The sequence below is a fragment of the Phascolarctos cinereus genome, unplaced genomic scaffold, assembly GCF_003287225.1.
Source record: "Phascolarctos cinereus isolate Bilbo 61053 unplaced genomic scaffold, phaCin_HiC Scaffold_726;HRSCAF=1367, whole genome shotgun sequence".
Lineage (NCBI taxonomy): Eukaryota > Metazoa > Chordata > Mammalia > Diprotodontia > Phascolarctidae > Phascolarctos > Phascolarctos cinereus.
Genome location: NW_027556098.1, coordinates 103,890,974 through 103,916,141, shown reverse-complemented (window position 1 = coordinate 103,916,141; position 25,168 = coordinate 103,890,974). Strand labels below are relative to the sequence as shown.

General features: G+C 36.0%; 1 protein-coding gene across 1 annotated transcript in view; it reads right to left on the bottom strand.

Moving 5' to 3' along the window:
* The window catches only part of GRAMD1C (GRAM domain containing 1C), a 136,334-nt gene that overhangs the window by 99,900 nt on the left and 11,266 nt on the right, over positions 1-25,168 (bottom strand). Inside the window, exons 2-3 of the mRNA XM_078146710.1 lie at positions 21,494-21,643; positions 21,223-21,297 (exon numbers count right to left, since the gene is read on the bottom strand). Of these exons, the coding sequence (XP_078002836.1) occupies positions 21,223-21,297; positions 21,494-21,643 (225 nt within the window). The remainder of the gene's footprint in view (positions 1-21,222; positions 21,298-21,493; positions 21,644-25,168) is intronic.

Genomic DNA, 25,168 nt, shown 5'->3' with positions numbered 1-25,168 from the left:
CCAAGAAGTAAATTTATTTGAACTGGAAGGAACTATATGAAGATCCAGTACTAACATTCTAATAGTTATTGATAATATAATTATAATAGTTACTAATAATTTTTCTAGGCAACTTAGTGGCAAACTGGATAAAACCCTGGACCTGGAATCGCAAAGATCTGAGTTCAAATCTGGCCTCTGACACATACCTCAGAATACTCTTCTGTAAAATGAAGATAATAACAGCACCTAACTCCCAGGGTTGTTATAAGGCTCAAATGAGATAATATTTGTAAAGCACTTAGCACAGTGCCTGGCACATAGTAAGGCTCACATAAATGCTCACTGCCTTTCCTCTAACAGAAGAAGCAGCAAGTGTCTCTTCAGAACCTTAATGCCTTCAAAGGGTACTGACAAGTTAAATAAGAAAAAAGATTCCTATGGGTAGGACTCCATTCTGAAGGTTTGAAGTAGGGAATTTAAAGGAGGTAAGATGAATATACTAGCGTAGAAAGGAGTTGGGGGAGACGGTAAAACTTGCTATTTCTCATAACTGGAGCACGTAAGAAGAAAAGTAGGCAAGCACCGAAGTTCTGGAAGAAATAGACATTAGATGAAACTTACTTATCTGAAGTGAACAAAAGAGAACTGAACACACAGCATAGTGCAGAAATATATCCAACTCGATAGGGAAACTATCAGGGATGGTACTGGGGATTTAGAAGGGCACATAATACCAAGTTTGGAATTGTTGTTTAGTCATTTTTCAGTTATATCCAACTCTTCGTGACTCCATTTAGGATTTTCTTGCAAAGATACTGGAGTGGTTTGCCATCTCCTTCTCCAGCTGTTTTTACAGATGAGGAAATGAAAGCAAACAGGGTTAAGTGACTCACCCAGGGTCACACAAGCTAGTAAGTGTCTGAGGCCAGATTTGAATTCAGGAGGATAAGTCTTCCTGAATCCAGGCCCAACGCTTTATCTACTGAGTCACCTAAGTATCCTTGCCTGTGAGCTACTGTAAAAACTCCCAACCAGCCAACTATAAATCTCTGGTCCTGGATAGGGTTTCCAAAAGAAAAAAAGTTTTAATTCCCAAATATCTTTTCATAAAAGAGCTTTTGTAAGATCTGTATTAATATATAATTTATGACTATTTGTCATATACTTTGGAAATACAAAAATGAATTAGACATAGTTCTTACTCTCAATGTATTTTCTTGAAATCTGGTGGGAATGTACATGGCAAATGTGTAACTTTTGTTGTTGGTCAGTGGTTTTCAGTCACATCTGACTCTTCGTGACCCCATCTTGGGTTTTCTTGGCAAAAATATTGGAGTGACTTTGCCATGTCCTTCTCCAGCTCATTTTACAGATGAGGAGACTGAGGTAAACAGGGTGGAGTCACTTGCCCAGGATCACACAGCTAGCAAGTGGGAGGCCAGATTTGAACTCAGGAAGATGAGTCTTCCTGACTCCAGGTCCTGTGCTTTATACATTGCACCACTTAGCTGCTCTACATTAAGTACATTAAGTACATTGACGATACTTCCTTGTTACAAGGATTATTTTTTTAATGGAAAGGGAACTGGAAGAAAAGTTTGTGATGGAGTTGCCAGAAAAAAGGATCACTGAAGCCTTTATAAAAGATATAGAAGAGATCTCAGCAATGCAATGATCTATGACAATTCCAAAAGACTCATGATGGAAAATACTATCCATATCCAGAGAAAGAACTATGGGGTCTGAATATAGATCGAAGCATACTATTTTTCCCTTTGTTTTTTTTTCTCTCTTGTGGTTTTGCCTTTTGGTTCTCATTCTTCTTTACAATATGACTAATGTGGAAATATGTTTAATACGATTGTACGTGTATGGCCTATTTCAGATTGCACTCTGTCTTGGAGAGGGGGGAAAGGAAGAAGGGGAAGATAATGTAAAATCTTATAAATCTTATGAAATCTTATAAAAGTGAATGTTAAAAACTATAAATAAATAAATATTTTTTAAAAAAATAAAAGATATAGAAGAGAAAAGGACGTTCAGAAGGAAACCCAGACAAGCAGGACAACTTTGAAAGTGATATGTTGAATGTATTGTATGCTTTTAAAAAAGTAAGTTGCAGGGCAGGAAGGTGGTACAATAGATAGAGCTCTGGCCTTAGAGTCAGAAGGACCTGAGTTCAAATCTGGCCTCAGATACTTGACACTTACTAGCTATGTGACCCCGGACAAGTCACTTAACCCTGACTGCCTCACCAAAAAGAAAAAAAAAAGCAAGTTGTCCACATCAGATTTAAATTTTCACATTTAATTCCTTTTTCTCTTCCATTTTGTATATGGAAATGTTCTTCTTTTGGCATTGGTTCAATGCAGAATAAAAAACATGTATTTTAAATCTAGTAGGAGGAATGAAATATAACAAATAAGGTAACACTTGTAAAGTGCTTAGCATAGTGCCTGGCACAGAAAAAGTGCCACATAAATGCTTATTCCTCTCCCCCAATGCTTTGTCCATTCCACTGTATTTCTAGGGAAAGGTGATATCTGTAGCCTCATAAACTTCAAAAGTCACCAGGAGATCTGGATGCAGAGTTCATGCTGAATTTTAGGGCCAACCAGTATCAAGACCATAATGAAACACTTTCAGGCCCAGCCCAAGAGTAGCTGAGACATAGACTCATACAGGGGTGATGCTACTGCATTTAGAAATGTACATGGTGGGACCTATGCATGTAGAAACTCTATTAAGTGGAAGCTCACTCTCCCTAAGGGTCAAGGTAGTGCTAGGGAAAGTTTGTTCCTAAGTGTACATGAGAGAAGGAGAGGGAAATGTTCGTATTCCTCTTCTTGCTGTATCTACAAAATATCCTTTTGTAAAAGCTAATTGATGTTAATTAGTTAAATGGAAGAGCAGCTAGGTGGCACAGTGGGTAGAGTGCCAGGCCTGGAGTCAGGAAGGCTCATCTTCCTGAGTTCAAATCTAGCCTCAGACACTCACTAGCTGTGTGATCCTGGGCAAGTCCCTTAACCCTGTTTGCCTCAGACTCTTTATCTGTAAAATGAGCTAGAAAAGGAAATGGCAAACCATTCCAGTATCTTTGCCAAGGAAATCCCAAATGGGGTCATGAAAAGTCAGATATGACTTAAAAATTACTGAACAACAAAAAAAGTTAATTGGAACCAAAGAGTTCATCACTGGCAATAAACAACAGGGAGAATACATTCTAATGGGGACTTATGCCAATAGCATTGAAGAAGCCACTCCATGACCTCTCAGGGGTATCCTATGACCCTGAGGGGAAGATAAAGCCTATTTTACTCTGGAGTGAGACCAGAGAGTAATCACTACATACAAATTTTTAAAATCATCCCAGACGGTGAGGCAGTGTGGGGCAGCAGAGAGAGGTCCAAGCTCAGAGTCAGCAAGAACTAGGTTCAAGTTCTGCCTCTAATATGCAGAGACTGTATGACCTTGGGAAAGTTACTTAATCTTTCAAGTCCCCAACCAACCTTCCAAGACTTTTAAGTTGCATAGCAGATTCAGCTATCCACTGGTAGTGTTTCCTTATCAGGAATTTATAATACCAACGAAATTACAGGTGTGGTCCAAAAGAAATCCTAAACCGAGAACAGTTAAAGGTGCTAGTTCTTCCTTTCAATATGTTTATGAAGTGACACTGCTCATCACTTTCCAAAAGTCCTCACTGGTCTTTTAGAAAGTAAGCTTCTAACATTTCCAGAGGCCACGGGACAGAAAATGCTGTCCACATCCAAAGAAAGAACTATGGAAGTCGAATCGCTATCACTTATTTTTACCTTCTGTTGAGTTTTGTTTCATCTTTCTGACGGTTCCTCCTATTGGTTTTAATTTTTGCATAAAACTTCATTAATGTGAAAATATGTTTAATGGGTATGTAAATGTAAAGCCTATATGAGATTGTGTGCCGTCTTGGGGAGGTTGGGGGAGAAAAATTTTCAACTCAAAAGCATATGGAAGTGATTGTTGATAAATCAAAATAAATTAATAAAATTTTGTATTAAAAAAAGCTAAAATAACTATGCATTAAGTATTTCCCTTTATTTTATTTCTCTAATATCCTTCCTAACTTCTTAAATACAAAAATCTCCAAATAACAATATTCTTAATTGCTATATTTGATTTAAAAGTCAATAAAAATAAAAATTATAATGAAAGTGAAAGTTGTCCCCCATGACAGTCTAATCTACATAGTTCGTTATTTAAATCAAAGAGGAACTAATGAAAGACTGTCAATGTTGGAGCAAATTTTTCTTCTTCAATTTGATATTGTTAAGGTAGCCAAATTTAGAAAACAGGTCTTACTATCCAACAACCTGGAAAGTTTCCTGTCATTTCTTATGAATGCAAAAGTTCAGCTACCATCTGGGTAGTCCATATTACCTCATCATATTGGAGTACCTGCTGGAAGTTTCAGGTAAGAAGAAAAACCAGCTCTCACTAAGGGATACTAAGATGTCAGTACCATTTAGCTACAAAACTACTGAAATTAAGGCAAGTATTTCTAACGTGTTTTTATTTTTATTCATTTTTTATAGTTAGGTCTGTTTTATTTATGTTTAAAATGTATAACACAACAGTCTTTGGGAAATGTCACTGGGCAAAATAAACCCAATGTTTCAAACAAAAAAGTCATTCTAAGGCAGGGGCGGGGAACCTGCAACCTTAAGGCCACATGTGGCCTTCTAGGTCCTTAAAGTGCAGCCTTTTGACTGAATCTAAATGTTAAAGAACAAATCCTTTTATTTTTATTAATACATTTTTGTTCATCTTTTATATTTTAATTTTATTTTTTAAATGAACATGCCTAAAATACCAAAGAATAAAATAAGTTTCAATGAAATAATCCTCCCAGATTGACTGGCATAATTAGAACATTAGTAAGCCAGAAGGGCTAAACTGATGGCTGCTACACTCATTATTTAGTTCTAACTTTGTCTGCCTGACTGGTGCCATTACTGCAAGAGGCTGGTTGGCAAGAGTTTATGAGAATCAAGTACGCCAGTCTGTTACCAGCTTTTGATAACAATGCATTGTGTTTCTGTTTGAAGTGGAATTTGTGAATAGTTGCACAGCTCAACAGTATTTTTTAATTCTGTCTGCTTAACAACCCATTATGTCAAAGAAGACCATGAGAACACTGAAGGAAGAAAACAGATTTTTCAGTGAGGATTGGGAATTGCAATATTATCTTGTTTCTGCTAAAGATAAGATGATCTGCTTGCTTTTTGATACTGCAATATCAACATTAAAGAAATTCAATGGAGCAGCCAGGTGGCCCGGCCCAGCCCTGGAGTCAGGATGACCTGAGTTCAAATCTGGCCTCAGACACACAATACTTCCTAGCTGTGTGACTCTGGACAAGTCATTTATTCCCAATTGCCTCACTTAAAAAAAAAATTCAATGCTCATCAGCATTATAACACTCATTAGGACCACAAATATTTTAAATTAGAGGGAGAGGTGCAAAAGTTTGCACTGCAGAAATTAAAAGATGAAAAGCAAAAGCAAAGATAATTATTTTAAGCAGCAATAAGACCCGGAAATAATGCCACCGAAGCAACTTATAAAATAGCTTATATACTCAGGGGAAAAGGGAAGCCATTCAATGATGTAGAAATTATGAAAGAATGCATTGTCAAAGTTGTAGGGTGTTTAGACTCTGATAATGTTTCAAAGTACAAATAACTGTCTCTTTCAAGGAGAACCATAACTGACAGGCAGCATGAATTAGCCTTCAACTTAACAGAACAACTTCATGCAATACTTCAAAAGGAAAATACATATTATTCAATTGCTTTGTATGAATGAACTAATACTACAGACTGAGAGCAGGTTTTTATACTTTGATACAAAGTTACTCGCTTTGGGCACTCTTGCAAACAAAACAGGGAATAAGTATCTTCAACAACTTTCAAGATAAATGTCACAGACATTAGACTGAATTTGGTTAATTTAGTGAGTGTATGTACAGATGGTGCACCTTTCATGACAGGAAAACATGAAAGGTTTACTGCACAGATTAAAAAAAACTATTAACAGATCCAGATGCTCTCATTTCTTTTCATTGTATCTTGCATCAGCAAAAACCTCTGTGCTAAAGCTACTATTTTAAGTGACACTTTGCAACAAGTTATAAGTATTATTGCTAACTATATTCATGCAAATGCAACACAGCATAGTCAGTTTCGGAGCATGCTGAAGTTGAACAATGAGGTAATCAGTGTGGATTTGCTGTATCATTCTAAAGTGCATTGGGTACTGCAGGGACAAGTAGCAAAATTTTATCTCTGTGAAAAGTTAAATTTTATGAAGAACAGAATCAACAATGTGAATTATTGAAAGAAGATTTCTATATGAATGCTGCATTTCTGTGTGATATCATGCTGAATCAAAACGACTTGAGTCCATTTCTTTGCAAGGTAAAACTAAGCCTATGTATGATATGTGGCAGGAGGACCTGATTCAAATCCGAACTCAGACACTTGACACTTAACTAGCTGTGTGACCTGAGCAAGTCACTAACCCCATTGCCTGGGGCGGGGGGGGGGGTGATATTCATGAGGGACTTAAATGCGGCCTTATTTGATTACAGCTAAATATTAATGTGGCCTTCCAACATGAAGAGGTTCACCACCCCTGTTCTGAGGTATTTTCAAAGGAAATTTCAATGACTCTAACAATGAGTCTCAAATGAAAAAAAAATCACTATAATTTTCCTTCACAAACTTTCCTACCAGTGGTAGTACACCTTATTCTTTGTTTTCTTTTAAATGTCAACTTTTTTTTTACTCAAATCTTTGGCCTCTTGTACAGTACCACAAATATGTAAGAAGATAAGATAAAGATAAATGCCAATCAACTTTATTGGAGCACTGCACGGCATGAGTCAGTGTGATTAAAAGTCTCTTACCTCCCTAAATCCTATGAACTACATACACAGAACATACACAGTGATGAGTCTCACCAGATTTATCCACAAATACTAGACAAAGTCCATGTGCAACTCAGCTGACACAATCTATAAGAATTCAAGATTATCTCCATGCTGATAGAAGAATCTGAAGCAGGTAAATTCTGGGAAATCAGAGGTTTTACTGAGCAAAACTACCTTGCCACTGTGTTAGAAATAGAGCGTACCAGGCAGAATGTCAGACTTAATGTATGAAATACCAAGAGATGATATTTATTTCACATGATTTTAAAGCACTCTTCTAACATCAAATTCTAAATGTATTAATTTTTCCCATGAGTCACCATGGTCAAATTTTATTTCTAAGTGGCCAATCTCCTGGTGCTTCATCTCTTTGTACTTAAGTAGGGTGATCTTAAGGTAGCAGACTGAATTTATTGTAAGGTCCATACTAAAAACCTTTCCTGTTTAGTAGAACCTACCAAACAGATCCTACAAGGACTTTAAGAAAGTAAGGTCATCTCCACAGCAAAATGAGTCTTTAGAGTAGAACTTCTATGGAAGGATAGGGCTTTGTAGAGATTTATTCTGTAATGAAATATCTGCAGTAGCATGAATTGACAATAAATTCTTCATTTTTCTTAAGGATTTATAAAGTGACTTTTGGGGTATAGCTCTAAATTGCTTTCCAGAATGGTTTGACCAATTCACAGCTTTGTCAGCAGGTCATTACTATGCCTACTCTTCCACAGCCCCTCTAACAAGTGTCATTTTCCTTTTTCCCATCATCTTTGCCACTGGATATGAGGTGAAACTTCAGGGTTCTTTTAATTGCATTTCTATTATTACTGGTGATTTGGAGCATTTCCTTATGATTATTGTTAGTATTTGCAGTTCTTTTGGATATATTCATATTCTAAGCCTATAAGAACATCTGTCAGGAAAATGGTATGATCTTTGTAACTTAAATACTTTTTGCCAATTTGTATTTTCAGATATTGATAATGAATGCTTTGTCAAAATATATATTCTACTTCTATCCAGGTAGCTTATATCCAGATGAAGCTATTTATAATGTTTTTGTAAATAGTTGCTTGCAATATTTGATTCTTTAAGAATGATAATTAGACAATCCTTTGTGATATAAGTATTACAGACACAGCATGGAGAAAAATAGCTACCTGACCTACATCCAGTATTTCCCCTATCCAATCTATCTTCCACACAGCTGCCAAACTGATATTCCCAAAACACAGGTAGACCCATATAATTCCCCTGCTCAAGAATCTTTGGGGGTTCTCCCTCTCTTTGAAGATGAAATACAATTTCTCTGGAATTTAAAGCCCTTCAAGATCGAGTTTCAGCCTATATTCCCAGACTGATTACACATTATTTCCCCATGGAAGCATATTAAACATTTTTTCTAAGTTCAACTGAAAATACTAATATTTTCTCCAGCCTAAAATGCTTTACAGACTATTCTTTTAAGCAAAGTGAGTAGAACAAAAGCTAAAGCCTTTCTTAGGGAAATGGAATTACTGGATTTACTCTTACCTAGATAAGATCATAGCCTCTTCCCTACCTTTACCTTGAGGTATAGGCACCACAACCTCTGCAGAGAGCAGTGTTCTCTTTTCCATTCAAGGTTAAGATATTGATCACAGGAAGCCCTTTCAGTCACAGTACCTATTGTTTTGCAATGTTAAACCCAACTGTATTGTAATATATTATAACTTCTTCCTAGTTCAAGACTCCTACAATTATCTTAGAGAGATACTGCTGGAGGGCATTGGGGAATTATGTCAGCTTGGACATCTCTCTCCAGGCTAGAAATAGCTTGGATATTAGATTAATGTTAAAAATAAAATTGTTTCTGACAGATTTGCCTCTAAAACACAGAGTACGATTTTTTTTTCTTACAAATCCCTAACTCCTTTAAAAGCTCAGCTAAAGTGTCACCTCCTCCCAGAGGCCTTTCCTGACTCACTCAAAAGAAACCAAACCTTGACCCCTATCCCTGCGACTCTAACTTATCTTTGAATTTTTTGTGATTGGAGGCTGTCTCATTTTTTGCATTTTATATCAACAGTGACTGGCATAGAATAAGTGCTTTATAAATTCTTGTTGCTTGACTGATTTTCATCCCATTTCCTCTACACATGAAGAAATTTTTTCTCATGTTTGCAAGATCATTCTAGCAAATTTGCATATTTATTTATAAGGCTACGATTACCTTATTATAATACAATATTCTAATAATATATAATTAGAATTCTTCTAAATATTGGAATATAACATATTATACAGCCTACTTTTCAAAGATTACTGAACACTACCCTTCTTTACACAATGTTCAAGTCAAATTGTCTGATTTGAAATTTCTCATACAGAAGGTTCCGTCTCTGGGGCTTTGTACAGTTCATCCTAACTCCTGAAATGTTCTCCCTTCCTCACCTTTGCCTTTGTTGTTGCTGTTCAGTTAGTGCTGTCTAACTCTTTGCGACCTGGTCTGGGGTTTTCTTGGCAAAGATACTGGAATGGTTTGCCATTTCCTTCCCCAGTTCCTTTTTTTTTTTACAGATGAGAAAACTGAGGCAAACAGGCTTAAGGGACTTGCCCAGGGTCACATTTTCGAGGCCAGATTTGAACTCAGAAAGATGAGTCTTCCTGACTTCAGGCCCAGCACTGTAACCACTGCATCACCTAGGTGCCCTTTGGCACACAGCACATGTTTACTAAACATTTGCGGAGACTTTCAGTCAAAAAGGCAACAAGAGAACCTCAGCTTTACCCCCACAAATCCAGCAAATACCTAGAAGGTCACCAGATGGAACAATAGCCAAGAAGACTAATGACACCAATAAATTCCTCAAGTCCAGGACAACACAAGAAGCTGGCTAAAAGCCTTCAGGAAAGGGGAGAGGGAGGCAAAGGGGGCAGAACTGGCCCGGGCCTTTTGGTTCAGCATCAGGAATTAAGACAAGCCTTCCAAGAGCCCTGAACAGACAGAGCCCTGGTAAGTGGGGGAACAAAGGGAGGAAGGCTCTTCAAAATGCATGAAATCAGCCCTCATCTTGGAGGTATAGCAGGAGATGGGGCTAGTGCATGCCCATGAACAGCCCAAGCTGTGGGACCCTCTACCTGGAGAATCATGCATGAAGAAAAAAAGAGACCGGGCTGAAGTAGGGACACCAAAAGATGGGGAAAGAAGCCAGGGACTTAAGCAGAGGGCAAGGCCCAATCCCAATCTCTCCAACCAGAACTGCAGCAACAGCAGCATTCAGACTAGAGAGGGGATAGAACCAAAGAAGACCCATTTACCTCATCCAAGAGTGCAGAAGGGGGCTGAATCCTGGCCTCAGTACGAAGTCCTAATCCAAAACTGACACTATAGATATGACTAAACTGAAGTAACTCTGAATACAAATGAAGAAATACTATGAGTTAAAAGCATGAGGTAAAAACAGAGAATAACTCCAGATAGAAGTAGCACCTCAGAGAAAAGAATAATTTGGTCAAAATGACTCCAAGAATACCAAAAGAAATGAATCAAGGGATAAAAAATTAAATTAAAAATAAAATGAGAGTCTCTGGAGGGAGGAGAATTAGGAGAATAAATAACTTAGAACTGAAGGTTAAAAAAATTTACACAAGTAATACTCTCTGAAAAGTAGAAAAGAATAAAGAAAACTCAATGAAGGAGTACAAGAGACAAGAAATATTAGAATCAAGTCAAAAGATTAAAAAATCAGAAGAACATGTAAGATCTCTACTATTAAAAACAGCTAACATAGAAAATAGGTCAAGGAGAGAAAAGCCTTGAACATCATGACCAAATTTAAAAAAAAACTTGTCTTTGGTTTAAGGCCATGGCCAAATGACCATCTTTTTATTAATAAATGACCTTATTAATAAAATGATTAAATTACCCAGAAAAAAAAAACCAACTAGCCATTTCCAGAAATCACAAATGAAAGTCGCCCAGATCTATTAGAACCAGAGGACAACGTGAATACTGAAAAAATTCACTGGTCAACTCCAAAAAGAAACCACAAATAGAAAGACTACTTAGGAACAATCATACCAAAATCCAAATTACCAAGGAACCACAGGTAAGATCACACAAGATGATGCTATGACTACTATAAAGCATAGGAAATTTTGGAACATTACATTCCAAAAGGTTTAGAAAAAAAAGGAGGGAGGAGAACAAAAAACAAAACCAATTTACCCTACAAATCTTAGTATAATAACCCCACTGTAGAAAAAAATGGACCTTTAATAAAACCTGGGTAGAGTCTCTGAAAGGGAAACACAAGACACAAGAAACACAAGCAATTAAAAGGAGCTAAATGGTGCAGAAGTGCTTATACTCTACAAGGGAGAGAAGAGACAAATGTTCCTTCAGAACCCAGTGTCTTCAAAATCACAGAAAAAATAAAGAAAAACAAACACAGGGCCTGGGATTGGTTTTGTTGTGTTGGTTTTAAGAATGGAAAGGAAAATGGAACATACTAGGAAATAAATGAGGAAGAAGAGAGAGTTCACAAGAAGAGTATACAGGGGCAGACAGGTGGCACAGAGGATAGAGCACTGGCCTTGGAGTAGGGAGGACCTCAGTTCAAATCCAGACTCAGACCAGACACTTGACACTAGCTGTGTGACCCTGGGCAGGTCACTTAACCCCAAATGCCTCACAAAAACAAAACAAAACAAAACAAAACACAAGAAGAATATACAAACATGGAGGGGGGGAGGCTAGAGAAGAATCTCGTGAACCTTGCTCTTAATTGAACCAGTAAAAAGGAGACTGAACTCATTGTATAAAAAGAATGTGATGTCAAAAAAGAAATTAAGTTTCACAGGAAACAAGCTAAGGATAGGGAGAAGAGAGAGGAAGACTTAAGAGGAAGGGCAAAATCAGAAAGCATTAAAAGCAGGAAAAAAACTGTAAAACAATAGAAATTAGGGCCTGAATTAGATAAAAAAAAAAAAAGGAGGGGCAGAAGAATGAGAACCGAGCACTTCCATGACAGATTACTGGTGCAGATCTCATTCCTTTCTTACCCCCACCTTCTTAGTCTTTGTAAAGTGGGAAGTGAAGAAGAAAGAAAAGGCTCAGAAAGACTGAGTGCTTGGCTCAGGGTCAAACATCTAGTAAATAACTAGTAAGAGCATCTGGACACACATCTTCCTGACTCTACTGGGCTACCTGGCTGCCTCTAGTTAATATTTTCTCTTTCCTCAAATCACCTTATATTTACTTGCCCATGGTACATGCTGTAATACACACACATACATACACACACACAGTAGAACATAGCATCCTTCAGGGTACGGACTATTTAAGTTTTATCTTTGTACCTTCAGACAACCTCATTGATTTACTCATAGGAGGTAAATAATATATGTTTGTTGAATTGAACTGGAGGCCAGCTGTGACAGCCTACCCCCATAATCCCTGATACTGAGGAATCTGTAGCCAGCAGTCAGATCTCTGGAGCTCAGGGGCTCTAAGCTGCAGAGGGCTAAGACAAGTGAAGTCTGCACTAAGCCGGGCATGAACTCTCCGGTTGCAAAGCCTGCTGCTTTGATTCATACACTGTAGCATAGTTGAAAGTCAACTAAACAGATGTGGAGTTGGAGGATCTTGGTTTGAATCCTGGGTAGGCCACTGGCTCCTTGTATGACCTGAGGCAGTCACAACTTTCCTCCACCATAAAAAGAGGGCTTAGACTGGGTGACCTTGGAAACCTCTTCTAGTCCTTAGACTGTGATCCTACGATCCATGCTACTCAATTTATCCATTGGTATGGCTAAACAAAAGGAAACTAGTCATTTCTAAACTTAAAACAAAACAGATTTAAAAAGTACAAAGTTCCAGTTAATATTGCAGAACCTCTCTACTACTGAAATAAATGACAATTTCCTAGCTTTTTTTCTAAAGTCTTTCTTAATTGTTGGTCCTCTAAGTCTTTTTCTGGATATGTTATTTTCAAATAATTTTTACACATCTCTGTAATCACCTTTTCCCGCTATCATACTTATTCTTCCAGTGCTGTTATAGCTTTCTGGATACAACTGTTTCTGGTAAAATTTGAATTTTTTTCTTTCACTAGGATTCCTTGTCTTTGGTCAAGTATCAATGAGGTTTCAAGAGGAAAATTATGACATGTCAATAATTAGGTAAACCATTCATGTGGAATTGTATCAAATATCTTTGTTAATTCTTAAACCTTAATTTCTTTTCTGATATACCTTTTAATACTTTAAATCCAAGTTGGGGGAGAAAAAGAGAAAATGTTCAAAGTGCAATAAGATAAAAATGCTTAAAAATGAAAAAACATGAATTAAATAAACTTTTAATCTGAAATGTTTGCTCTTTGTACATGAACCCAAAGAAAACACGTAAATGCCCTTCATGCTTATATAAAAAGACAATAAAGTGAATATATAAAACTTTTCATCTTAAACTGCCAATGTACGTTATAAGCTCACTAATGAATACTCCTGAGTTTTTTATTTTTAAAAATTTGACAAGGCCAACATTAATTAATCCTCATGACATCCTTGTAAAGGAGGCTAGTGGCAAGTATTATCACCACTATTTAAGAGTAGAAGAGCTTACCTACAAAGAAAGTAAATAACTAAATAAGATAGAACCAATTTCCAGGTCTATAGAAAATCCAGATCCAGATATTTTATGTAGAAATATCTACTGGTTAATTTTGATTTTGTATGGAGAGAAGATTCATTTCTAATAGCACTTTAGTTATTTCATTTTTAAACATCTTTTAACAGAAAACATCAGAAAATATAAAGTTTCTCTTCAACTTCAACAAAAAATGTGTAATTTTCCTCTTTTCAAATTAAAGATATAAGCTTTTATTATATTTATTTCACTGATGAGAGTCTCAAATACATCCACCCAGAAAGCATATAAGGAACCAATCCTGAGTCCCTCCTTGAAAGACATCAATTTTAGCTCCCTAATTCAAAAGGCATAATGTATCTTTCGATGCCTTAAATGGAACTATGGAATTTCAACTAATTAGCTATTAAAGCCAAGAAAACAACAAATATGCTATTGAAGTAAGCATTCCAAAACTATGTGATTAATATTAGTTAGGTCCTAAAATATAAAAAATGCTGCATTATGTACCTCCACCAGAACATTCTTACCTCTTTCAAAAAAACATGCTTAAGTATAACATCTTCTAAACACAAAGGCTGAAATTCTCCAAGGCTTTTTCTACTCCCAGTAGTTGCTAACTCTATATCACTAAGAGAATTAACACGAAACAAATACATTGCTGCAGATCTCTGTTTACTGTCTGTCCTCCCATGAGACCTTAGTTCACCTGGAATAAACCATTATTTTAAGGGGGGAAAATGGGGTATTGTCTTTGTTCTGCCTTTAAAAGAAAAAACAAAGGTTGGGTGCTCTATTAACAAAATTAAAGGACGGGGGAAGGGACTGATTGGATGGCTTCTTACTTCCCTTCCAGCTCTACATCTATGAGCCATGATTATATAATTTCATATAAATAAATACATGAATAATATGTAATATATGTTATACTATATATTATCATATTATAATTATATATAAATATGTATAATATAAATAAATAGAATAGAATAAGCTTATAAATTTTAACTTAATGTTTATTTCATTCAGCTAACTAAACAATTCCTTGGTTGTTTCAATATGATCCAAAGATTTTTAAAGAAAGAAATCCTCTTCTTAATTATACAAGTAAAATTTAAGAGAAAACTTCAAAGAAATATATTTCTTAACTTTATGTAACCCACTAATACTGAAATTCAAAAGCCAAATCTGCTTATCTCACTTTAAACAAGAGGAGTCATACTTTTAAATAAAATTAATTCTAATCAATTGCTAAAGAGTTACTTTGTCAGTAAATAAGCCTAAGGGGTCTAAAAGGATAACAAATTATAGATTTAGAGCTGGAAGGGACCTATTTAATGTGACTGATTTTAAATATGCTTCCATAAACTCTATAGTAGTTCAAATTGTCAGAATTTTTGTTTGAGGAGCTTCAAATAACAGAATCACCTAACTTTTTAGCTGGAAGAGACCTTAGAGCTCATCTAACCCAACTCTCTCATTTTAGAGGCAAGTAAGAAATTGAGTGACTTGCCCAAGGTCTGCTAACACACTAGTGACAGTACTAGAATGGAAACTCAGGTCTCTGGATAGCACCCTCAGATTCAACATGTCTAAAACCAAGTTTTTTATCTTTCCCCCTAAACTGCTCCTTCTTCTGATTTGACTATGTCTGTCTGTTGCATCATCATTTACGTAGTACTTCTGATTAGGAGCCCTGGGTTATTTTTGATACCTTCTTTTTCCCTCCACATATCTAATCCCTGAAGATGGGAGGGAAAGGCAGGGACTAGCCTGAGCTCTCCCAAATTCTCCTCTGAATAACCTTAAATAAATAAATAAATAACCTCATAACAAAAAAAAGCAGAACCCACAAAAGGGTAGAGTGAAACAATTTTCCAGCCCAAGACAACTTCAGAGGTTGGCAGGAAAGGTCTGTCACAGCAGGGTGAGAGTGGAACACAGTCCAGCACAGACAACGCACCAGCAGCAGGCCTTGGAGGAAACTGAATTAACAGGAGTGGCTTCCAGAGCTCCCAGTCCATAGACTTAATGGGACTGGACAACTGGTCAGAAGGAGATTATAAGGGTCCCTTTGCTGGCACTGGGTGCAAGACTCCATTCCATTGCCCATATGCAGATTCAGGTCACAGTCCTGGGTCACAATCCTAAGGCAAGGAGGAACAATAGCACACCAGAACTTATAGCTGCATGGGAGCAGGAACCTTGGCCACAGTTCCAGGGCAGAAAAGAATGTTTGTGGTCACTCAGACCAGAGCACAGGACAGAAGAGTAGTAAACACACCTATCCTTAGATCATACCACCTTGGAAAAACTAAAAACTGACAGACCACCAAAACTAGCCTTGAAAACAGCTGCACAAAAAACCTGAAGCTTGGAATAGTGCCCCCTCCATCCCAGGAGCAGAGCCTAACTTTACCATAAAGTTGAGAATCAAGAAATAAGCTGGGAAAATGAGCATACAACAACAACACAAGAAGAAGAAGAAGAAGAAGAAGAAGAAGAAGAAGAAGAAGAAGAAGAAGAAGAAGAAGAAGAAGAAGAAGAAGAAGAAGAAGAAGAAGAGGAGGAGGAGGAGGAGGAGGAGGAGGAGGAGGAGGAGGAGGAGGAGGAGGAGGAGGAAGAAGAAGCTGGCCATAGAAAGTTACTACGACAACAGGGAAGATCAAAACAAACTCAGAAGAAAACAAAGTCAAAACTGCTACATCCAAAGCCTCAAAGAAAAATATGAATTGGTCTCAGGACATAAAAAAAGAATTCTGGAAGAGTTCAAAAAGGAAGGATATCAAAAATCAAATAAGAAAGGTACAGAAAAAGTTAGGAAAAGAAATGAAAGTGATGTAAGAACATCATGAAAAATTATTCAACAGCTTGATAAAGGAGGCACAAAAAAATACTGGAAAAAAAAACCTTAAAAAAACAGAAGAGGCCAAATGGTAAAAGAGGCACAAAAATCCACTGAAGAGAAGAACTCCTTAACAAGCAGAACTGGCCAAATGGAAAAGGAGGTACAAAAGCTCAATGAAGAAAATAATTCCTTAAAAACTAGAACTGGGTGAGTGGAAGCTAATGACTTTGTAAGACATCAAGAAACAATAAAACAAAATGAAAAGAATGAAAAAATAGAAGAAAATGTGAAATATTTTACTGGAAAAACAACTAACCTGGAAAATAGATCAAAAAGAGATAATTTAAGAATTACTGGACTACTTGAAAGCCATGATCAAAAAAAGAGCCTAGACATCATCTTTCAAGAAATTATCAAGGAAAATTGCCCTGGTATTCTAGAACCAGAGGGTAAAATGGACATTGAAAGAATTTACAGATCACCTCCTGAAAGATAACCCAAAATGAAAATTCCCAAGAATATTACAGCCAAATTCCAGAACTCTCAAATCAAGAAAAAAATACCGCAAACAGCCAGAAAGAAACAATTCAGGTATCATGGAGCCACAGTCAGAATAACACAAGATTTAGCATCTTCAGCATTAAAGGATTGATATTCCAGAAGGCAAAGGAAATAGGATTACAATCAAGAATCACCTACTCAGCAAAACTAAGTATAATTCTTCAGGGGGAAAAATGGATATTCAATAAAATGGAAGACTTTCAAGCATTCCTGATGAAAAGACCAGAGCTGAACAGAAAATCTGACTTTGAAATACAAGATTCAAGAGAGGCATAAAAATGTAAACAGGAAAGAGAAATCATAAGAGATTCAATAAGGTTAAAATGTTTATATTCCTACATGGGAATATGATACTTGTAACTCCTAAGAACTTTCTCATTATTATGGCAGATGGAAGGAGTATATATAAGCAGAGGGCGTGGGTGTGAGCTGAATATGATGCAATGGACTGATACAAAGTGAGAGGAGCAAAGCCAGGAGAAACTGTACACAGTTACAGCAATACTGTAGGATGATCAACTGTGACTGACTTAGCTATTCTCAGCAATAGTCCATGTGAGTCTTCCCAGGTTTTTCTGAGAGCATCTTGCTCATCATTTCTTATAGTACAATAGTATTCCATCATAATCATATACCACAACTTGTTCAGCCATTTGCTAGTTTCTGGCTATGTCCTCAATTTCCAATTCTTTGCCACCACAAAAAGAGCTGAAAAATAAAGAAAGTTTAAAAAAGTATGCTTTGATCTGCATTCAGAAGCCATCAGTTCTTTCTCTGGAGATGGATGGCATTTTTCATCATAAGTTCTTCAGAATTGTCTTGGTTTATTTTTTGTCTGTGTTTTCTTTCAAAACATGACTAACATGGAAATGTTTTGCACGACTGCACATGTATAAGTTATATCAGACTGCTTACCTTCTCAATGAGGGGGAAGGGGAAGGAGGGAGTGAGAGAATTTGGAACTCAAAATTTTAAAACACGAATGTTAAAAACTATGTTTACACATTTTTTGGGGGAAAAACCAAAATATTAAAGACTCAAAAGAAAAAAAAAGAACCAAAACCCAACCCATATCTAATTTCTTATCAAGTCCTGACAATTCCATCTTTGTAACATCTCTTGTATTTCTCCCCTTCACTTTATCCCAATTGTGACCGCCCTTTATTGCCTTCTTTCCTACTCACTAGTACAACAGCCTCCTCACATGCTGTCTTGCCTTCCCTGTCTGTCCCCTCTGGGGGCTGCCACAGTAATTTGTCAGGCACAGATCTTGTCATGTCAAACTCCTTTGCTCAAAATAATCTTTACTAGTTCCCTACTACCTACCATGTAAAGTTCAAACTCTTTCAGGCTAACATGCAAGGCCCTCAACAATCTGGTACCATCCAACTTTCCCACCCTCATCACACAGTGCTTCTTATTTCCATGTACCCTGCTCTGGGTTAGAAAGACTGGTTGGCAGGCCTATCAGGACCCTTCCAACTCAGAAGTGTGGAAAAAATATAAACTATTCTAACCAAATGGGACTACTCTCATCCTCCCCAAAAACATTGTGTTTCACACTTCCCTGACTTTATCCACACTGGTTCCTATGCACAGAATGTCCTCCTGGTTTACTAGTTGAATTCTTAACCCAGCTCAAATTCAGGTTGCAGCTCTTTTTATGTTATGTCTGCTTTTTATTGTTTGTTATGTATGTTCTTCCTTGCTGTAAATGGTCATTTCTTGTTGCTATTATTGTACCCGCCTTCAGCAGTTTCTCCTTTCCTCCCTCAACATTAACTTGCTTTTATTCTACTACGTAAGAAATAAAATATCCAAACTTGTAATAAACATATTTAAATAAGAGAAAATGGATTTGTAGCTTTCTGAGGAATAAGTAACAAGAACATCAACATGTAATATCCACTTTAACTGGTAGAGGCCTTTTAAAAGTGCTCTCAGAGTTCTCATCTGCATACCACATGAGGTTACAAAATGAGAAACCTTTGTACAAGTAAAGTGTTTCTGTCCAGCATGGTGTAGTAGTGAGCAGACTTTGGAGTTAAGAGACCACAACTTAAATTCTAGCTCCAACACTTTCTAGTACTGTGACTTTGGGCAAGTCATTTAACCCCTTTGAGCCTCAGTTTCCTCACCAGTAAACTAAGAATGATAATACTTACAACTACCTACTCACAAGGTTGTAGCAAGGAAATGGCCACCTCAACCCTGTGGTTTTATCTTAAAGGACTTTTCACAATTGTAAAAGTGTTTAGTCACCTCTCCTTACACAGGGAATGTTTTATTATTCTGATGTTTCCGTTGAATGACCTCACTTTCTCTACCGTTATGCCTCCTGTGAAATGTTCTACTTATCTAGCCTAAGTTGTTGCTGAATGCTGATTGGCTGTGTACTCCAAGTAAGTCTGAAAAGTTATAAAAACCAAATCTGTACCCTAGGAAGCCAAAGCTGGTATCATTGAGAGCCCTGTTCCTCAGTATGCTAATACATTTCTGTGCTTTCAGTTTGGCCTCCTAACTTTGATTCACAGTTATCAGACTCCCAGTGATTGGTCTGCCTTTCCCAAGAGGGAGGCACTATTCTTCTCATGAACAAATTCCCCAACACAACAAAGGCATTTGCTTCCTCCTTTGGATTTCTTTTTTCTTCTTGCTTAGTTCTATCAGCAGCATTCATGGACATTGCTTAGCCCTGGTGGCAGCCCTTGAAATTCAGGTTGTTGCCATTATACATTTAAAATACAGGCTATAAATAATGTAATGATGATCAACTATGAAAGACTTAGCTACTTTAATCAATATAAGGATCCAAGAAAATTCCAAAGGACTCACAAAGAAGAAAGCCATCTACATCCAGAGAGAGAACTGATGAATTCTGAGAGCAGACTGAAGCATATTTTTTTCATTTACTTAAATTTTCATACTTTTTTTTTGCAATGTGACTAATACAGAAATGTTTTGCATGACTTCAAATGAATAACTGGCATCATACTGCTAGACTTCTCAATGGGTGGGGGAGGGACTAGAGGAAAGAGAATTGGGAACTCAAGATTTTAAAAATGAATGTTAAAATAAAATATAATTATAAAAAATTAAAATAAAATACAGGCTGTAAAAACAACATCAATAGTTCCCAAGATGGGAGACAAAATAGTAAGACAGTTATTCTAAAAAACAAACAGAAATAGTGAGATGACTTAGAGATCAGTGACTATTTTACATCATCATTATATAATTCAAAGTTTTACCTCAGAATTGGGAGCCTCCTGGGGGATGAGGAGTAAGCTCACAGTCATTTAAAGGTCCAACATCATAACAAATATTTCAATAAAGTGAAGTAATAACTGTGCATAGATATATACCAATCTTTAGAAGGTAGATATAAAAACAAAAATGAGCAACAGTACAGAAATTAACTCTATTCACTGGAAGGACAAATATGGAAGCTAAAGCTGAAATACTTTGGCCACATAATAAGAAGACAGTATTCACTGAAAAAGAATCTGATGCTGGGAAAGATTGAAGGCAAAAGGAAAAGGGGATGGTAGATGAGATGGATAAAGAGTATCATGGAAGCAACAAATACAAGCTTAGACAGACTTCAGGAGATAGTGGAGGACAGAAGGCCTGGCATGTTTTGGTTCATGGGGTCATGAAGAGTTGGACACAACTGAATGATTTAACAACAACCTTTCCTTTATGCTTTAACACAAAAAAGTGTTTGCCTCTTAACAATATATAATTTGTATTTGTATAATTTGCATTAAAAATGTGTTCAAACAGGTTTTTAACCTACTATTTCATAACCACCAAAAATACTGGTTGAGAAAAGTAATGAATCCATTATAACAATAAGTAGCGATATGAATAGAAATCATGTTTAATTCCTACAGACAGAATCTAATAGGGAAGATTTCAGTGCACCTAACCAACAAGCAGTATTCTCATTTTACCACTGAGAAAGAAACCAGAGGCACTTCAAGGTTATGCAACTGTGTCAGTGCCATGCAAACAGAATCTGAAACTCCTAATTCCAAACCTCTCTTTCATAAATGTTCCATAAGCTATATTTGGATACAGTTACACATTCTTTTTAGGAAATCCTTTTTAAAATCAAATGGACTATTTAAAAAAAGTTTCTTCCTAATACCACAGAGAAATATAGTATTGATGCAAATTTCATTTCTGGTGCATACAGAAAATAACAACATACCAATATTACTGCACTGTCGTATATAGTTTCCCTGGGAAGAAATTTAAGCAGATGATTTCCAGGAACATCAAGGTAGACAACAGCACAGTCTAGTGGTCAAAGAACAGTAGTAAAGATTATTACACAGAACCGTCTCGGTGACCACAGACAAGATATTTAGCTACTTTGAAACCTAGTTATAAAATCAAGGCAGTGTACCTACAAAGGAATATTACATAAACCTCTAATAACGACAAAAAATTAAGAACAAATAATACTAAGATAGGGGAAAAATCGCTGAGTTACCCAAAAGTTCCAGTCAGTGCTCCAATTGTGTAAATTAGGTCCCTGTTTTTTAACTGGTGCTATACTATTTTCTTCTACAACTGGGCTGAGTTTTTCTTCCACATCTTCCAATAACTTACTGATGAAACCAGTATCTTCTTCCTGTATTTCCTGTGAACAAGAATCAGAAAATAAGCCTACTAATGGAACATACCAAAAGTAAAGAGAAAAAGCAGTTCATTCATGTTCAAAATTTATAAACCAACTTCAAAGAACAATTTTTTTTAGTAGAACACCATCATACTGCTAACATAGGAATTTGTTTTACATAACTACATATTTGTTATGAGGACTGTTTTTCTTTTTTCTTTTCAGTTCGTTGTGGGAGGGAGGTGGGAAGGAGAAAAGACAGATTTTGGTTAAATGAAAAAAATAAAATTTAATTTAAAAAGAATTCCATCTTTATTCTTAAGAATTAAAAGGAGTATCACTGTCTACTTAGATGACTCCACTTACCTATGATGAGAAAATATGACTTAAAACATCATAACAAAAAAGGGCACTACTAAAACCAAACAAAAATACAAAGTCATTTATTTAAGAATTTCTTCTATTTTTCTTCAATATTGAGAGCAGAAGTAATCCATTTTCAGACCATGTGCTATGATATCCCCTAGCCCTAGGAATTCTGGCCAATTTACAGAGCACAAAAGCAAGGGCTGAGCACTGCCACCACTCCTACCTACACGACATCCCTGCTGGGATGTGGAGCATTTGCTGCTATACTCTGAGAAGGATAAACTGAAGCTAGAGACAGTTAACATATGCTAAATTAGAGAATCGATTATTAAAATAGGAATATTTAAACTTCTATTATGCTTTTTATTTAAAGGATCATAAAATTCTAGTACATGATCACCCAACACTATTAAAGAATAAGGTACTTCATATAAGTGAATGTTCCAGATCAACTAAAATTTGAGGGTACCTCCCTTCAAGTGCCACAATTCGTATTTCAAAAATTTTTATGAAACTCCTAAAACAAGTAACTACTTCCCGGCCTTTTTAAAGAGGAGATGCTAAACATAATGTAAACTTTTCTTAATGATCAAAACTCATCATTATGAGCATCAACTCATAAATAATAATATTCATATATTTATATAATTTTATATATATATACACAGACACAAAAAAAATTTCCTCAATTCTTCAAGGTTGTTGCTATCAGTCACATTTGACTCTTTGTGCCCCCATGAACGGTGTGTAGCATGCCAGGCCCTTCTGTTCTCCACTGTCTCCCAAAGTCTGTCCAAGCTCATATTCATTGCTTCCATGACACTATCTATCCTATCTCATCCTCTGCCATTCCCTTCTCCTTTTGTCTTCAATTTTCCCAGCATGAGTCTTTAAGTCTTGTCTTCTCATTATGTGATCAAAGTACTTAAGCTTCAGTATTTGTCCTTCCAATGGACAGTCAGAGGGGAAGTTTTATTTTTACAAATTTGACAAAGGAACACTTCAATACAAAGAATGTAAACAAGGTTGTAAATGAATCCATGAATCTCTTTTGGGTTTTTAAAAAGTACATTACAAATTGAACACTTTAGGTCCAAAGCAGTCCTGTTCATCTGTGTCTCACTCTGAACTTTCTATTCTCTTCTGCGCATTTTTAAAATGTTTCAGTAATGTTTTCTTTTTCTTTTCCTCTCTTTTTGGTACCACTAAAACTAGTCATTTCATCTCCCAATTCTGCCCTCTTCCCTCACCATTTCAAAAAAACAACCACCAATCCACAAGTCTTCCCTGAGATTGAACAAACACAAACAAAATGAGTGGTGCCGAATTGGCCACGTCTGAAAACATAAGCCTTCTTTTACACTTCTAATTCATTGCTTCACTGTCATGTTTCACTATTGGTATTCTAGGGTTGTGGTCAAATTGCACTGCTCTAAATTCTTAAGTCTTTCAAAGTAGTTTTTCTTTAAAAATACTGTAGTCATTATATAAATTGTTTTTCCGCTACTTGGCTGAAGTTACTAATTGTTTCAATTAATTTAGTGGTGAGTTGCTAGGGTACTCTTAAATAACTCATATCTTTGCAAAAGTTTCATTTCCTCTTAGCTTGCATTCATCTCCTCAATTTCTTTTCTTTGCCCTGTCAATATAGCTAGCATTTCGAGAACTATAACAAATAATAGTGCTGAAAATGAATAATCTTGCTTTACCTCTTATTTTACTGGAAAGACCTGTTTCACCATTATAAATAAAGCTAACCCTTGGTTATGGATAGGACACTACTTACCATGTCAAGGAATAGTTCATGTATTCCTATGTTTTGGGAAGTAAGTTTATCTATTTTGAGACTGGGCCTCCCTATCTCAGCCCAGGCCATAAGTGCAGCAGCCACTTACTAATTCCACTACAGATCAGCAAAAAAGCTTTGATAGGCAGCACTTCCATAGCCAGTTCACTCCTTCTTACACATTCTGGTAGCCCTTCCCACAGGAGAGGGGTATCACCATATTGGTGCCAAACTTAGTGCAGACACTTGATCAGCTTTATTGCTACTACAATTCAGAAATCCTAAACTTAATCAATCCATCAGTACTCAGCCTTTCTTTAGTAAGAATTGCAAGCGTGTATCAACACATCCAATTCTTCTTATGCTTTTTAATGTTTTTAACAAACAAGTGTTATATTTTGTAAAGAACTTTTTCTGCATCTACTGATACAATTATAAAATCAATTTTTTTGGTAACTAATATGGTCTATCATATTTACAGTTTTTCTAACACCAAACCAATCCTGAATTCCTAGAATAAACCCAATCTGGTCATAACTTATAACATGATTAATATGTTGTTGTTATCTTTTTCCTTTTTTTAATATAATAGTTTTATACCACTATTCATTAGAGCTATTATTCTAATGTTTTCTTTCTCTGCTTTATCTCTCCCAGGTTAGATTGCAAGACCATATTTGTTACAAAGAAAGATTTGATAGGATCCTGTCTTTTCCTATTTTTGCAAACAATTTATGTAATACTGAAATTAGTTGTGCTTTGAAAATCTTATAGGATTTACTTATAAATCCACCTAGTCCTAGGGTTTTTTCTTTAGGATTTCACTTATGTCTCATTCAATTTCTTTTTCTGAGATTGGGCTACTTAAATTCTCTATTTTTTATTCTGTCAATCTGAGTGTTTTACTTTTAAAAAAATATTCATTCATTTCACTCGTTATCAGTTTTGCTAGCATATAATAGCCAAAGAAGTTTCTAATAATTTCCTTTATTTTCTCTTCATTTGTTATTAATTCTCCTTTTGCATTTTTGATATTGCATTTTGGTTGGCCTCTTTTTTTATTATATTACCTAATAGTTGGGGTTTTTTTTTGTTTTTAAAAAAGAAATCTACTTCCATCAATTTAATATTTCTTATTTCATTTTTATTTATCTCTCCTTTGATTTTCTGAAATTCTGGGAGGTGTTTAGTTGGCGTCTGTGGTTTGTTACTTTTCCATATTTTTTAGTTGCATGAACAATTCATCAATCATTTCTTTCTTTTTTTTTTTGTTAACGTAAATGTTAAGAGATAGAAATTTTCCCCTAGCCACTGTTTTGGCTGCATTCTAAAAGTTTTGGCATATTGTTTCATTGTTGCCATCTTCTTTGATAAAATTCTCTGTTGTTCCT